Below are 16751 nucleotides of genomic sequence, written 5' to 3' on the forward strand. Positions count from 1 at the left end.
AGTAATGTATGAATCTGTGTTTCACTTTTTGAATTAAAGAAACAAAATATTTTAATATTCTAACTCGAGATGCTCCTGCACAGGGTTAGCACATGGTGGATCTGACTGCAGGTTATCCAGTGATAGGAGATAATGCATGCAACAGTATGAACTTCCACAGGATGGTGACAAACGCCTTTTTTTTCCAGCAACAAAGTTCTGCCTTTCTGCAAGTTCACACTTCTATTACCAGACATACCAGATTCAGGTATTAGGAGGATACAGGTGCATCTGGTCAAATGGAAGATTCCCCATTACCAGACTTTATCCATGTTCTGAGCAGATTATGTATCTGTTAATTAGATAAATATTTGGCAGCATGTAAAATTGACATTGAATAGAAAATGCAACATACTTTCAGTATAAAAACATTTATTGTTAAAGACTTTAAAAAGGTTCAACCTGTTCACTCTCTAAGAATCTTAAGAAAAAAATTATAAAAACTGTAAAAAGTATCCGAGGTTCAGTCATAGACGAATGTCAGAATATTCAGTTCGATATCCTTCCATTCAACAATCTCAGTAAGGTTCCCAGTTATTTAGAAAAAGAAAAAAAAGCAGCTTCATGTAAAGTACCTTAATGCCTATTGAGCTTCATTTGCTCCACAAAAAAAAAGTCACTGAAACAAATTACTGCAAATTAAGTCTTGTAAACATATACACACACACACGTGGCACTGTATCATTTACATTTTTTTAAAAAGGAACATTACCTTTTTTTGTTTTTAAAAAAGGATTAGTTACCAAAATATACATCATGGTGGAATATACTTCAATTTGTAATTTCTGAGTAAACTCCTTAAAGCCATTATGTCAAAGACAAAATGTCATGTACAAAGTCATCCGTAAAGAAAAACAACAAAGAAAAAGCATTCTTAGGAGAAGTTTGCATGACTTCCCCTCGTCTAGTCCAGCATTATTTTTACTTCGTCGTTGCGCTCTGAAAAAGAAAACTTGAGGAATGTTTAGTCTTCTATTTTAAGCCAGCCCTTCTTGTAATCTATGAGCAGTTCCAGGTAGTACTTCCATTCCGGCTCGCTGTCGTACCTCACCTCGAACACCGTCTTCAGAGGGTTGGTGTGAGCCTCGTGGATACGCAGCACCTCTCCTCGGTACCACACCTCTGATTTGTCGTCTTCCTCATACAAGTGCCTGATACTCTTCCCCACCAAGTCCGGGTAGTAGAACCTCATGGCCCTCCGGGCCGTCTGGACGGCCGAGCGCAGAACCCACCGCCGCCTGTGTTGGGCGCTGTGGCAGGCCGACAAGTAGGGACAGTACTTGATCTTAAGCAGAGACCTTTGTTTAGTTTTAGAGGGGCTGCTGAGGGACCTTCCAGGATGACGGAAGCTTCCTTTTCCCTTCCACCTGCGCAGTGAGTTAGGCATCCTGTGCTGGCTGCTCTCTCCACTTACACCCTCTCCAACTTCAGTCTGCGATGACGAAGGCTCAGCAAACGCCTGCGACACGGCTTCGTAGCAAGCCCTTTTTCGGTTTATCCCCGCGCTGAGCATCTTCCTCAGTTTGAGAATCATGCCAGAACAGTTCTTGGATTGGACAGAATGTCCCGGAGGCCGATTGTCGGTCAACAGACTGGAGGAGCTCTCAGTTTCAGCATCGCTCTGAGACGGAGACAGCTCGTCCAGCGTTAGTGGACACGTCCAGGAATTGTCAGCTGATTGTGTAGCAGCTGTAAGATCTGCAGCCACATGATCAGAGTCTTCATTCTCTGTCTGACGGGATCCAGGAGTTTTAGTTATGAGTGATTTCAGATCCTCTTCGACCGCTGCCTGCCCTGCACCGCCTGCCCCTTCCTCATCGGAAACCAAAAACGTGTGCCTCGATTCGCTCTTTACTCTGCATTTGGTTTTGCTCTGGCTAGGAGGTGACTCGTTCTCCTCTTCCTTCACGCATGTCTGCTGGTGGGACTCCGATGGAGAGGCCGGGGAGGCAAGAGCGTCACAAGGAGCTGCAGTGGTGGCGTTTGACACTTCATGGCCCCCATCTTGCTCTTTATAATAAGGATCCATATTTAGTCCTGCAACACAAAGATCATTACATTTAGAGGCTGGTTTGAGCAACTGCTGGCACCTACAGGAATACACAGTGCAGATGTATCTCAGTAGATCACAATATCATCAAAGGGTTCATTTATTTCAGTGCAACACAACAACTTATCTATTAACTACATTTAGTTTTTGTTCATTTTGATGATTATGGCTCGCAGCTAATGAAAACCCACGATATGATTTCTCTGGAAATTTGAATATTACACAAGATCATGAAAAAAAAAAGAGAAAAATGATTCTTTTAAAACAAACGTTGCAGTGTGGCCAGCACAACTATTGAGAACACTGCTGACTTAACAGACATCAACACTCTCAACAAAAGTTCGGTGCTATAGAAATTCATCACATACATTACAGTAAGGCTTTTATTTATGTTTTCATTGTCAACCATAAGTCAAGTTGGCAGTCCTCTCTATTGTGCAGGCCTCAACGTTTTGACCTTAAAGATGATTTTATTGTTCCTTACATAATATTCTATTTTTCTAAGAAAAGGGTTTTTTTATTAGCTATAAAGCCATAATAAACAAAAGAAGAGGTCTGAAATACATCACTGCGTGTGCAAAGAATGTAAACGTTTTACTTCTTAAATATAATTACTGTAATAAATCAACATTTTGATGATATCATAACATGTTTGGAAAAAATCAGGTTGCTTACTAAAAAGGGAAAGAGAGTTAAAGCAGGTTATAGCATTTATTTAGTGAAGAACCACCGGACAGCGATTTGGAAAAGAGAACTTTTAGAAGGGATTCAAAGGTAAACAAATATAATGAGCACTTTTTTTTTTCCAGGCTTCCCAAGTGAGATTTCCTTAAAAGGCAGACAGTGTGATGTTACAAAGGAACCTCGTCAGCACACAGAAACAATAGGAAACTGATGTCAGCTGATAAACGGGAGTCGGAGAAACGTCTACCTGTGATCCTCCACCACGAAACATTCAGACAAGACAGACAGACAAGGGAGGGGAAAAAAAGGCCGTGAGAGTGAATGTGAAGGCTGGGAACAAACTCAGCTGCTATAAGGGATGCAATCAGTCAGGGAGTAAAACAACAGTGAGGGCAAGAGCAGGACAGGAGCAAAGATCATTTACTGAACTTAAGTGCCTCCAAGCCATGTGAACTGAAAAGTGTCGCAGTGGACAGAAGTTCAGGACAGGTTCAGGAAAAACAAACACGTCTTGTAACCTCGAATTCCCCTTAAAGACCTACTTGATGAGTACTACATGTGTTGCTGAATTGAACTATTAAGGCAAGTGGGGCAGTATAATCTTTAGAATCGAAGGTGTGAATTTTACTTAAGGCCATCTCACCCTCACAAAGCCTATTGCCTCATGGTGTTGTGCGGAAGACAAACACAAAGTAGTGCATAGTTGTGAAGCGTAATGAGAAATGACACACGGCTTTCAAATTTGTTTTCCGAATAATCTGAAAAATGTGGCGTCAATTTGGATGTAAGCCCCTCTGATTTGGCTAAACAACATCCTCAAGGAAACCAGCAGAGGTTGAACATGTCACAGAATACTGATCAATCCGTCATCTGAAAATGGAAACAATATGGCACAACTCCAAACCTACCAAAACACAGCTGTCCACCTGAATCGGACAAGGAGAGTATTAATGAGGGAAGCAGCCAAGAGAGTCATTGTAACGCCACACCTGGAAGAGTCCAGGTGTGGAGGGGGAATATCTGTAAACTCATCTACCTTAAGTTAGAACAGTATGTTTGGTCTTTATGGATGACAGACAAGAAGAAAAATCATTCTCACAGCCATACGAAGTTCCATTTGTATTTAGTCTCAAGCTGCAGGGGCCATAGCAAACATGAGAAAGAAGGCGCTCTGTTCAGATGAGATCATAAATGTAACTTTTTTGACTATATGCAAAATGCTGTGTGGTGGAAAACTAACAGCACATGATCCCGAACAAACCATCTCTGCTGTGAAACAAGGGCTGTGGCTGCTTCCTGCCGCACTTATGCTTTTCTTGCTTGTCAGAGTTGATGGTGAGGTGTACTGAGCTAAATATGGGACTATTCTTGAAAGAGACTTGCGAAAGGCTGCAGTGCAGAAGTTCACATTGCAGAGGACTACAACCTAGTACACCCAGAGCTACAGCAGAGGAAAATTCTAGTTAGTCCATGCCTAGACAAAATCTTAGGCTTCTGTTGCAATATCTTCTAAAATCACTGTTGGCAGAAACTTGCCGTTGAATCTGATTGAATTTGGGCTTTTTTGCAAAAAAAGAATGAGCAAAAGGTCTATTAAGCAGATGTGCAAACTTAGTGAGATATACCAAGAATGACTTCTCAGATTTTAATTTAAGTATAAAAAAAAACAAACAACAACATGAATGTTCTTCCTTTAACAACATAATGATGCACTACTTTGTGTTTATCACATAAAAATGCAGTAAAGAGCATTAAAGTTTGTGGCTGAAACGTGAAGATCAAGTGATTTGAAAAGGAGAGGAAAAGCTAATCTCTGCGACTACTCTGGTTACGTCATGCGCCAACCTCCCTCGCTTTTTTTTTTTTTTTTTTTTTTTTTTTTTGAGGTCAGCTAACAAATTCCCAAATGATTTCATTTTTCTATAATCAGCCAAGCTCGCCACCCTTCCCCCTCCAGGCCTCTGCAAGTAAAATCATGCAACTTCTTGTGATTTGCTGCTGAAAGTTAGCAGAAGGACCTTCTGCTGTATAATCATGGAAAAGCAAAGAGTGGTTAATTTAAGGTCGAAATTAAAAACAGAAAGGTACATATATACCTGGACTCTCTTTTGGACATCAGGTGAGGGTGATTCTGTAAAAAAATAAATAAATTTTATATTGCATAATTGTTTTTAATTGTGCTTCATTCTTCACAAAAAAAAGGGGCCACCAGTGAAAATTTGATTAGATGAATTAAAAATAATGAATTAAAAAAAAAAGAGAGACAGACGGTAGGGATGGCTACAAAACAGAACTGCAGCTCGCAAGTCATTTAAAGGGGATTTCCAGAAATCTGCAAGCTAATACTGAGTCTACTTTATTTGTAAAGACAAAATTCTTCAAGTACATGCAAAAAGAATGTTGCCAAAGTCCTTAAAAACCTGTAAAATAATTCTCTACAAAATGTATGTGAAGCATAATTCTTTGATGTCACTGGATTAAGTTACTAAATTTGCCATTTTGTGTTATAATCTCCACAGACTGGTTTTCAGAAGTCCGTTTGAGCTGAATTCAGTGTTTTGTTAATGAGTTATTTAACAGTATATTAAAAGGTCCAAAGATCATTCTTGTTTTCTGCCCTTTATCCTACATTCAGCTTTTTTACAGGATTATCAAAATCATGTTACTTTATTTATCATGGAAAAAAGACATCTCAATTTGTTTTAAGAGTTTCACATTGGCAGCAGCGGTTAGCTACAACTAAAAAAGGTGATGACGATCATCTCTGTAGCCATGCAATAATTTTATTCCCATAAAAACAAAAACTAAAATTGGTGCAAGAACAGTACTTCATAAATGTCATGAAGAGATTATGTTGTTACAGTCACTGAAAAAAAAGAAATGATTAAACACAAATTCAATTTAAATTTGTGGAAAGTACAAATATTTTAAGTAAAAAAGTGGTTGCTGCAAATATGTCAAAAAAAACCTTTAATGTAAAAACCATATACTATTTTATAATTTACTTTTAAAAACATTACATTATTTGCAGCATCCGGCTTTTGGAGTTCATGGTTCATTATAGTCAGAGTGCTCTGTAAAAGTGTTCATTCCCCTTTAAAAGAAGTACTTCCACATTTTAGCAGTCCCCTGTACAACGTGAGGAAAAACTGCAGAGTCCTTAAATGGCTTTTTTGCTATTCCTCAGCAATCTCTCACAGTCTTCTTCAGAGGCCAGGTTTGTGAACTTCATGAGTAATATTTGTCCCATCAGTAGAATTACTAAGTAGACACGAGGAACTCTGCATCTCCTCCAGAGTAACCACGGGCCACTTAGCTCCTTCTCTTGTTAATGCCACACCAGGTCTGCCTGTTTAGATGGATGGTAATGTCCTTTTAGGCTTGTATTTGAGATGCACTCATTTTCAGATTATTTATAGAACAACTATGTCCGATGTTTAACGTTGGTATTGTTTTATCTCCATCCCTGGCCTATCTGCTGGGTTCCTTTGTCTTCATGATGCTGTTTGTTTTTAATGTTCCCCATCAAAACTTTTGAGTCCTCCACCGAACAAATGGATTTATAGAAATATTATTTTACATAAAGGAGGACAGATTAAATTATAAGCAGGTCAATTTACTTCTAGATTTCTGAAGGCAATTTATTGCACTGAATTTTATTTAAGAGTTAAAAGCACATGTGCCTCCCAGTTTTCAGATTTCTATTAAGCACTATGCATAACTTTCATTCTACATTACAGCTATGCACTACTTTGTGTTTTTCTATCCCATCAAAACCCAATAAATAGAAAGGTTTTTAATGTAACATGAGAACATGAGTAAATATATTTTTTGTTACGTTGCAATAACTGGGATTCCAAAGTTATGGCTGAGCGGTGGTTTGCCGAACCCACCCACTTAATAGGTAACACTTCTGCCACGGACTCAAAATTAAGTGTAAAACATTCAGCAGTTCATTCCCTGTCTAAGCCATGATCATTGTAATACTTTGTATCCAGTATGTCCTGATGAGTAATTAGGAAGCATATCCTTATCAAAGCAGTTGTTGCAAGGTTTAGTAGGGAAGAACTGGAGAAATCATCCCAAACAAAGCAGGAAGTCTCTGACTCAACAACAGCAATCCATTTGCAGTGGGTCCTTAATAAACGACCCATTTAAACAGGCCTGCAGGGAGAATGTACTCACCCAGGTGCTTGCAGACGTCCGTGTAGTACAGCAGGTTGACCATCTCTGTGTAAATGTCCGGCAGGTGTTTGAGGGACATCAGCCTCCTGAGCTTGGAGGAACAAGCTCGCTTATGAAGCTGGATGAGGATCTTTTCTTCAGAGAGCGTCGTGGGCCGCAGCTCCACCTTGTGCTCCTGCAGCACCTTGTCGACGAAGCAGCTCTGGACTGTTGGAAACAGCAGCTCCTTCACAACCAGCATGGGGAGAAACACCGTGCCCGTCCGCATCACGTGCGGAAAGGGACAGCGCTTCTGAGCCGTGTACTCCCTCAGCCTCTTTAGGACCTCCTGGAGGGCTGCTTTGATCTCCTTGTTGATCCACACCTCTCTCGCCTTTGCGCCCAAGAGGCAGGGCACTCTCTGGACCTTGCTCAAATGAGAAGAAGGTTCAGACATTTCCAGCTGAGACAGCCAGTTTTTGAGGTCTTCCTCTGAAGAGGCAGACACAGACTTGGATATCAAGCTGCAGAGAAACTGATGCAATTCTAAGAAGTGCTTGCGTACTGGGGATTGGGGCTCTTCTTTAGCTGTGAGAACAGTTACGGGCTGTGCAGGTGGAATTTGCTTTGCAGGTAGAGCAATCTTGCAGTGCTTGCCATCAGGAATGATAATATTGTAGGTGGAAAGTTTAAGACAATGAGGAGGAATGCTTTTAAAACTGACTTTCCCTGGAGGCTGCAAAACGCTGGCTTGTGGTTGTAATGCAACTGCCTGTTTCTTTGCCGTCTCATCCGGATTATCCAGGTCTATTGGGACAATCAACTCAGCAGGTTTCAACTCTTCTGAAGTTGTATTTTCACTTGCAAATAAAGACTTATTTTCTAGTTCATTGGATTCACATTTCTCTTTTGACGCCACAGGCACACTGACAGACGATTCAGTCTCCTCAGACTCATTCATCATCTCCACTTTGCTGTGTGATGCTTTTGACTCTCTGTGATGCTTTTGACTCTCTGCAGAGGCGTCGGCATCTGGTGAATCCGCTTTCTCCACTTTAATCATTTTAGTTTCCGCAGAAGACTCATCAGCCGAGGTTTCTGATGAGCATTTAGAGTCCAGGCAGATGACAGACTCCTGATCATTTTGAACCAATCTCTTCTCTTTGGTGCTTTGTTTGAGTTTGTTGTCCTGCTTCCCAGAAGTCTGGCTGATTTTCTGAGTTACTCTTACTGGAAACAAAACTCCAGATTCTTGCAGGTGCGGCTGGCAAGGGGCCAAGCTGAACACATTGTCAATAACTGGCATAGGAGGAGAATCAGTTTTATTACTTGCCTTAGCTTTCTCCGTTTCCACCTTTTGTCGTTTGTTGTTGGTGCATTCCACCTCATACACATCCTCATCTTTTATTCTGACTGGGTGAGATGAGTGAGAAACACTCCTCTTTAGGCACTTTTTATAGTCGCTGGTTCCTGCGTCGGACACTGGCCCATTGTGCTTGCTTCCTGTTTTAACAGTGGGGGAGTAGATAATTTTTCTGACATTATTGGGCACAGCTGCATGGGTTCTTTCCGAGCTGCGACAGGGTGACGGGGGCAGCCACGGTGCTGGGGAAACTGGAAGGCTTTTTGACTGTCTTACTTGAGCTTCACCACGGGAACGGTCTACGATCCTATCAGTGTTACTGGCAGGTTGTGGATGGACTGCTGGGTCTATGTGCAGGCTGGTGAACGGCTGGAAAAACCTGCTAACTTGTATTCTGGATGGCGAGACAGCAGATGGGATTAAACATCTGGCAGGACTGCTTTTGTTCACCCGTATGAATGACGACGCACCGTGAAGGTGGTCAATGTGCACAGCGGTGTTGGGTTTCTCTTTGGCTGTAGGGACATCCATGTGTTGGCTGGATGAGGAAGCATTCATTTGACTTGGGTGAAATGCAGACAGTGGATTTTGCCTTTTTAAAGGGGCTCTGATTTGGCCTGCATTCAAGTGGAATCTTGGAACTGTATAAGATGGATAGTCATAACCAGGTATAAAGGAATGATTTGGCAACATTTCAGTGCAGGACAGAGGAATATCAGCGTGATGTGGCGGAGGAGCTACATAATGCTCTCGGGGGCTTGGGATTGAGTGTTTATGAAGGAGAGGGCCATCTTCTCCCTGCTTACTACCACTCTCCTTCCTCTGTGTCCCGTTTTCTGCCTCTCCGTTTGTCTGGGAGTAGTAAAGCCCTGGGTGCTGTGCTAGCTGGCCATATTTGGACATGGGAGAACATTCCTGATAAACCTCTGAGGTCATATGTTCATATGTGGGGTGGGGGGCGTACAGGCCGGGGTAGCCTGCGGGGGAGGTTTGCAGCTGCCGACTGCTGGGCTCTCTGAAAGAACTAAACAGTGTGCGAGTTGGGGTGCAGGAGTAGCTGCTGTAGATTGGCTCAATGACAGAGGGCAGTGTCCTTACCCTGTTCGGACTGTAGGCCTCCACAGTTGCCCTCTTCAGCTGTTCTGCACTGCATTCGAACTGCAAGTCTTTCTGCTGCAGCAGTGCGTCTTTTCTCTGAATAGGAAGCTTTTCAAGGTAGTGGCCATTGGTTTGCATCCACTCGTGTTCGTAGACAGTGTTTGTTATCCTTGGAGAGATGTGCTCCATGCCGTATCGGTGTCCTAGCACACAGCCCAGCTCAGTACAGCAGGGACTAAGTCCATAAACTGGTTTAGGGATCGCCAGGTAAACAGAGCTTTGCGATGGGGAGGGGGCATTCTCGCCTCCTGGCCTTGGTTTTCTAATAACTCCAGAGGAAGCAGTTGTTGAATTGTTTATCTCAGGACTTTTAGTGTAAACTGTAAAACCCTTCTTAACTGGGGTGTGATGACCTGCCTCTGAAGAAGTGCCGTCTTTCCTGTATGCCATGTGGTTCTGTATCATCCCAGAGAGGTTACTTACAGGACTTCTGTCATCCATTGGAGATATCTTCGAGTGACTCCAAGGAGGGGTGAATCCATCCCTGTCCTTTAATCTGGGTTCATAAGTAAAATAGGCTCCATTGTACTGCAGAGTCTGTTTACCCAGGAAACCAGACATGGCTTGTGGTTTTGAGAGTCCGCTGGATGCTGCTGTTCCGTCAAATAAGGGCATCGTTCTCCGAAACACTGGGTCTGAGAGGGTCTGCATCGATTCGCGGCTCATTGTCTGGCGATGTTGTTGCTATTAACTGATACGGCTCCAAACCTGAGAAAATATATGAAAATGATGTGGGATTTCAATATTAGCAATAAAACAGGCACTTCAAAAATATTACAATATTAAAAACTAACATTCTCAATAGGAACAATCATTAAAAACAAGTTTAGAATAGATTTATAAAAACACACACAAATGGATTTCAAGGTTTTATCTCGGTTCATTTTGATGTTCATGCAACAAATCTCTGCCACTTCAATCCCAGGAGCTGGATCGTTACCAGACCCAGATGCTCAAAGGAACGATACAGGAAGTCATTTATGCCTGTTGCCATCAGGCTCCATCGATCATCATTACTGCTGATAATCAGATTTCCCTTTTGGGATTAATAAAAGCTATCCATCTAGAGCCCAAAATTTAATGATGATACATAAAAATCTTACAAGCCCAGTAAAAAAAACTATTTAAATAAAGAAATATTAAGTTATGGTAATGTTATGGCCAGCACATCCATGAGTAAAACTGATAAACTGACCGTTATCCAGCAGCCAGGCAATGTCTTCTGCCACGTCAATAAGCTTTACTCAAGCATTTATTGGGAAAGTTGAGTGGTAGAAAAAAAAGTGCCCAAGTAACAAGGATAACAGTAGTTTTGAGAGGTTTGTGGAGCTAAGCTCTGTCAAAAGTTTTGGATGGATTCAGAAGGTGTAGTCTGTAGGAGGAGTCAGAGCTTGAAGAGCCAACTCAAGCACATGTATCCAGGACAAGAGCTAAAATCATTAATTACATGGTTTGTCTTAAGCCACGCCTGAACCAGAGATGGCATCAACATACTTTTACCTTGGCCAGGGTGGTAAAGGACCGGACAATTGCTCAGTAGTCAAAAGTGTTTTGTCAGATTAAATTCAATTTTATGTTTCCTTTGGAAATCAGATTCCCACAGCCTGGAGGTAGTGTGGAGAGACAAAGAATCCATGCTGCTTGAAATCCAGTGTGAAGTTTCTAATCATTGATGACTTTTGGAGCCATGCCATTTGAATGTCTGCCCACATTGCTTTATTAAGCCACCAGCAAATTTTAACACTGCTGCACGCTTCCCTCTGCCAGCAAGCTTTATCAAGATACAGAAACAATTTTTCAGCATGACTGTGCAAAAGTACCAGAACACTGTTTGATGAGAATGGCATCCCTGCGTTTAGCAGACCAAACTATGCAGAAGATCGGAAAGCTGGTGTCAAAGCTGCCTGCGCTTCCTTAACACCTCACAGCCTGATCGCCTCCATGCTTTGCTGCATTGAACAGTAGTTAATGCAATGCACATCTCAAGGTTTGAATGCATATACTGCAGTAGATGGGCATCTCTGTCAGTAGGACAGCACTTCCGTTTTATTGGTCTTATGCAATTCTGTTATTTTTTTTGCAAAACTATAGTTTTAGTTTTAATTAGCTGCAAGCTATAATCATCAAAACTTGATAAAAAAATGTACACTTGAAATACATACAAGTGTGATAAATCTAAATTTTCAAATAGAATTACTGAAATAAATTAGCCTTTCAAACTTGACGTGTATCGACGTGCACCTGTATTTGCAGCTGATTCAGAACAGCCATCTTGAACATTCTCCCACTTTGGAAGTGTAGACAACTAGAAGAAATGCGGCCAATTTGTTCTCATAGCAGAGTTGTCATTAGATAAAAACTGTTTGAGGGCACTTCGCAACCTTGACGAATCTTGTGTTTTATCACACAGGTCACACTAACTCTTATCAGCTGATTCACAGAAACGGTGGAAACACTGTGCAACAAGTAGCAGTAAAGTTACAATCTGAGGAATGCTTGAGGATGATTTATTTACCACTTTTGCAAGGACTGCAGTGACTGAGAAACAGAGAGAATGGGAGCAATTTCCTAAGCAGCCTGTTGATTCGGTTGGATGATATTTCACTTCAAGCGTGGGAACTACGACACAATGGAATGCCTGAAATTACTTTTAAAACACGCTTCATCTGTTATCAGCTTGTTTTGGTTGTTTCAGATGCCCGAATCACTTGTCGCTGTCAGGTGGGAACATTTCGTCAAAGCAGAATGTGTTCCCAAATCTGGCATGCATGCCTCGTCTTGTGTTTACAACATAGGACAGCAAAACAGCAAAGAGGACTTTGTGTTTCTATTCTGCATTTTGTTACCACAAAACTTGCAAGAGATGCAACAGTTCCTTTTTTTCTGCACTTTTTTAATGTCTGGGTGGAACTGACTCAGATCCTTTTTTACTAGTCTTCTGCTTACTGCATTTTTAAAAAAAAAAACAAATTGAAATCATTATCCTTAGTCTGAACAATAGCTGAAAGTGCATATCATTTAGTTTGAAGTCTTGCATGCCAAGTGTTTGAGAGAGGATTTGCAGCAGGAAATTGCCAGCAGAAAATAAAGTTAATAAAGTGATTAACATTTTATTACTCTTGTTAGACGGATTTATAAACTACCCAACTTTAGTGGCATGTTGTTTTATATTCTACAATATAAATCATTTACAGCCCACATAAATCATTACCCCAAAAATCCATGGTAGCCATGAGGTCTGACAACATTAAAAAAAACAAACAGCAGCACAAGTAAAAGATAAATGAAACTGCATTTAAAAAAAAAAAACATCACTGCATTTTCAGCGTTGTCACTGGGTCTGCACCCTACGGTCCACTTCTGTGTAGAAAGTTAGAAATACAGAAGTAGCTCTTCTCCCCTTTCTTGTTTCCTCTTCAGCCCTGTCAGAGGAGCTGTGAGTCACAAAGTGCTGCAAGTACCATGAGGGAGGGAACATTGTGATCTCTCAAATCACTTTAAAGAGAATAGACTTCAGGTCAAATCAGGGTTAGTTCACATCATTTCTCGTAACTACATTAAATGAGGCTTACTGGGTGTTTGACAAATTGTCAGTCTATTTGCAGGCCACATCTTTTGCCGATTTCCTTCTCATAAAAATAATTCATATCTTTTGTCCACTTAATCATGACTAATAGGGATAGCAACGACGCTGCAATGGTTCTCAGTTTTGATTAATTTACTGAAGAGGGAAGAAAACACAATTGTTTTTCTGTATTTGACCCACTCATCATTAATTTGAGCCAATTAGACATTTACAAGTGCAGTCCCTTGGCATGTCATTGGCCAAGGGACTGATGTTACTGGTTCAGTTACTGAACCAGTAACATCAGTGTTACTGGTTCATTTGCAATGCTTGTATATCAACCAATTATTTGGGGTCACACATAAATACAATTAGCCACTGAGAAATTTATTTTTTTTATTCTGATGCAAAATATTGAATCAGAAAGTGTAACATTTGTAAGGTGCTTTTTCTATAATAGTAAAAGTTGACTATATTTTAATATAAATGATCAGAATTACACATTACTTACTTTACTATGCATTCAATACAATGGTTTAATTCAATCAAACATTGAAATATATTCATTCACCTATTAACCCTGGAGCAGGCCTGCAATCAGTCTGAGGTTTCTACTCTTCAAGCAGAAATGGTTGTTTTAGTCAGTGCTCAGTTTAAGGTCCTCTCAATCAGATTCAGATTTGAACTTTAATTAGGCCATTCCAAAACCTACATGGATTTATTTTTATTTTTGAGTCAGTCAGAGGTGGATCGTTTGTGTTTCAGAAAATTATCTTTCATTCTTGAGTGGCTTTGAACTTATCACATTTTGATGACCTAATATGTTTCTTCAGGATTTCCTGAAAGACAATAAAACTCATGGTTTGTCCAGGTCCTGAAGCAGCAACGTAGCCAAACACCATCACACTCCAAACACCATGTAGAGCTGTCAGTTTGAAGTCAATGTTATGAAAAGCTGTGTTGACTTTATGTAATGGAATGGACATTTTTCAGATTTTTTTTCCCCCCAAAGATCTTGTGGATGATCAAAATGTTTTTTTGGGGAAATGCAATGAGTGTTTGTGTTCTTTTTGGTCACCTGTGGCCTTCTACTTGCAACTCTGCCATGGATGCAATTTCTGTGCAGCCTCTTTTTCTTTATTGTCGAGTTGTGAAAACTGGCCTTAGCTGAGGTAAGTGAGATCTGCAGTGTTGCAGATGATGTTTGTTTTGTTTTTCTGACTTCTAGAATGAGGTTGTCAATGCACTCTTGAAGTCATTTTGGTAAGTCAAACATTCCTGGGAATGTTCAGTGTTCCATGTTTTCTCCCTTTGTGGAGTAAGGCTCCCACCCCAAACCCTTAAAAATGACTTTGTAACCTTTAATGACCTTGTCGCTCATCTGTTCTTCCATTTCTTTAGGTCAGGGCCCGATATGTTACCTTTTGAGATCTTTCACTTTCTTTCATGTTGTCAGAGAGATTCAATTTAACAGATTTGTTGTTAATGCCATAGGTCTGGCAGCAATCAAGACTGAATGGCTCTTGAGAAATTGAACTCGCCTTTCCGGAAATGGAAAGGCGAGTTCCATTTCCGGAACTTTAAATTATTGAGCTTTATAAAGCTCAATAAATTTATGATTTTAAAAGTGAGGCAAATTTTTTTATTTATTTTTTTTTAACTGGAATGAGATCCAGATTACTCTGGAGGGACTATACATCCCTCCTAGCCTGGGTGGGAATGCCTCAGGGTGAGCTTGTGAGGGTCACCAGGGGAGAGAGATGTCTAGGCTTCCCTCCTGAAGCTGTTAGATAAGAGGAAACCAGTAGATGGATGTACATATTATTGGAAAACTGCATGTTGCATGTGTTTTAATTTAGCTGATTTATTTTATCTGTCTCTTAGAAGTAACATTCAAAGTGTGGTTAAAAAAAAAAGAGCGAGAAAGAGACTTTTATTTTTGACACAACAGTAATAAATATGGAGGCCAAGCAGTTTTTAAAAACTGTCATAGACCTTCTTTAGTCACAACCCAGCACACACCACTGATGTGTTATGACCAGCTGCCAAACTGAAGCTACCAAAAATATCTGAAAATATGCGCTGAAGTAGCTCTATCAGATCCCGTGATCACATGTGCATCCGGGGGAAAAAAACCGTGGCCTATACAACCAAAATGAAGATGCACAGGATTAGACACAACATGGTTTCATCCAACCTCTTGCCTTACACTGGCCTGCAACGTTAACAGATGTTATCACTTCATCCTGTTGACACCTTTCACAGTGAGAAAAAAGAGAGTGGAGGAGGAAACAGCAGCAGCAGAAGAGCTGTTTTCGACGGACGGAAGGCGCGCGCTGTCAAGGGTGCGCGTGCAGGCGTGAAGAGTAGCGTGTGTGTGTGCGCGCGTGCGTACCCGGGCGCTCTCGCCCTCCCACTCCCATGATCTGTAGGGTAAGGGTGATGGAGTGTGACTTCCGAAAGCAAACCGTCCACACTGACAGGCCACAAACCACGCGAGACCTCGAGAATGCACTGAAAACTTCACATCACTGTCGTTATTTATTTGTGCTGCTACATACATAAGTTCGCGAAAGGAGAAATAATTATTTCCGCCATGTAATAAAAAGTGTCTCAGTCTGAAACGGAACTTCAAGTTGAGAGAGGGAAAAAAAGTTGCCTCTCAGCTTCTCCTGGTATCCGGGTGGTTTGCATGTTTTGAGGAATGAGTAAACACAGGCTCGTTGTCCCTGCCTGTCCCAACTGCCCCGGCTTAATTTGATAGAAGGAGGACGCAAATAATATGGAAATAATTGACGAGTTTTAGCTTTCGATCATTGTGCGGCTTGTTTTCATACAAGCTGCTTTCAGAGCGCCGTCAGCCATGGTTAAATTAAAAAAGAAGAAAACACACAGTGGCAAAAAACAGCGTTTCAAGCGCTCAGGACGTGTGTCATTGCTTTGATTGTTATAAGAGAATTGGATTAGAGATTGTGTTTTACCTCTTCAAAAGCTTGCCATCACCCAGACTGAACAGTTTAATATACATAAACAACAAAAACAAATAATCTTACCTTTTCGCTTTCGTAAATAATCTCCCCATAAACTCCATGAAAGTCGATTTAATGGTAATAAAATAGGGTTCGAAATCTCCAATCAGCTTATGTTGTTATTCAGCTCCAATGCGTTAAAATCCCACCAAGTAAGGACGGAGGCATGCCAAAAGGTTTGCGCAGCTGGCCGCAAATCCACGAGGCTTTTAGTGAAGTTAACAAAGTAGAGAAAAGACAAAAGGGTGGAGGATGGTCTTTGATCAATAGGCGGAGTTATACCCCGAGTCAAACCAAGGCTTGTTTTCCTCACATGGGACGTTTTCCCGCTGGTGACTCCTTCGCTTTTATTGGCTGTATATCCTTAATACCCGGCGGCCAGCTGGCACCTAAACTGAAGTTGGGACTTCTGAATGTTTGTTCACTGACAGATCGCGCTCCTCTATTAGTGTCACGCCTCCCTCTTTCCTCAAATCCGACTTTCGTTATCCTTCGGGGAATCGCGGTCACCAGACGGAAGTGTCTTCGATTTATTTTTATTTATTTTTTTTCTTTTACCCCCGCTGACATTTGGTGTACATCCGCCAAAATTCTGAAACTAAAAAAAGGTTCGTAAACCTGTGACCCCGACGTTCTTCAAATGCACTTTATAATCAAATCGAGGCTCCTGCCGCTCTCTGTAGATAAGAGACCTCACAT

General features: G+C 41.1%; 1 protein-coding gene across 1 annotated transcript; it reads right to left on the minus strand.

Moving 5' to 3' along the window:
• Nucleotides 1–932: 932 nt before the first annotated feature.
• On the minus strand, nucleotides 933–16590 carry cunh15orf39 (chromosome unknown C15orf39 homolog). Its single transcript, XM_015052085.1, has 3 exons — nucleotides 16077–16590; nucleotides 6959–10166; nucleotides 933–2076 (listed from the first exon to the last, which is right to left on the minus strand). Exons 2-3 carry the CDS (start codon nucleotides 10122–10124, stop codon nucleotides 1004–1006), a joined length of 4239 nt encoding a protein of 1412 aa, XP_014907571.1. The 5' UTR covers nucleotides 10125–10166; nucleotides 16077–16590; the 3' UTR covers nucleotides 933–1003.
• Between the last annotated feature and the right edge of the window lie 161 nt (nucleotides 16591–16751).

The sequence above is a fragment of the Poecilia latipinna genome, unplaced genomic scaffold (assembly GCF_001443285.1).
Source record: "Poecilia latipinna isolate Pla-1442-1.1 unplaced genomic scaffold, P_latipinna-1.0 Scaffold1086, whole genome shotgun sequence".
Lineage (NCBI taxonomy): Eukaryota > Metazoa > Chordata > Actinopteri > Cyprinodontiformes > Poeciliidae > Poecilia > Poecilia latipinna.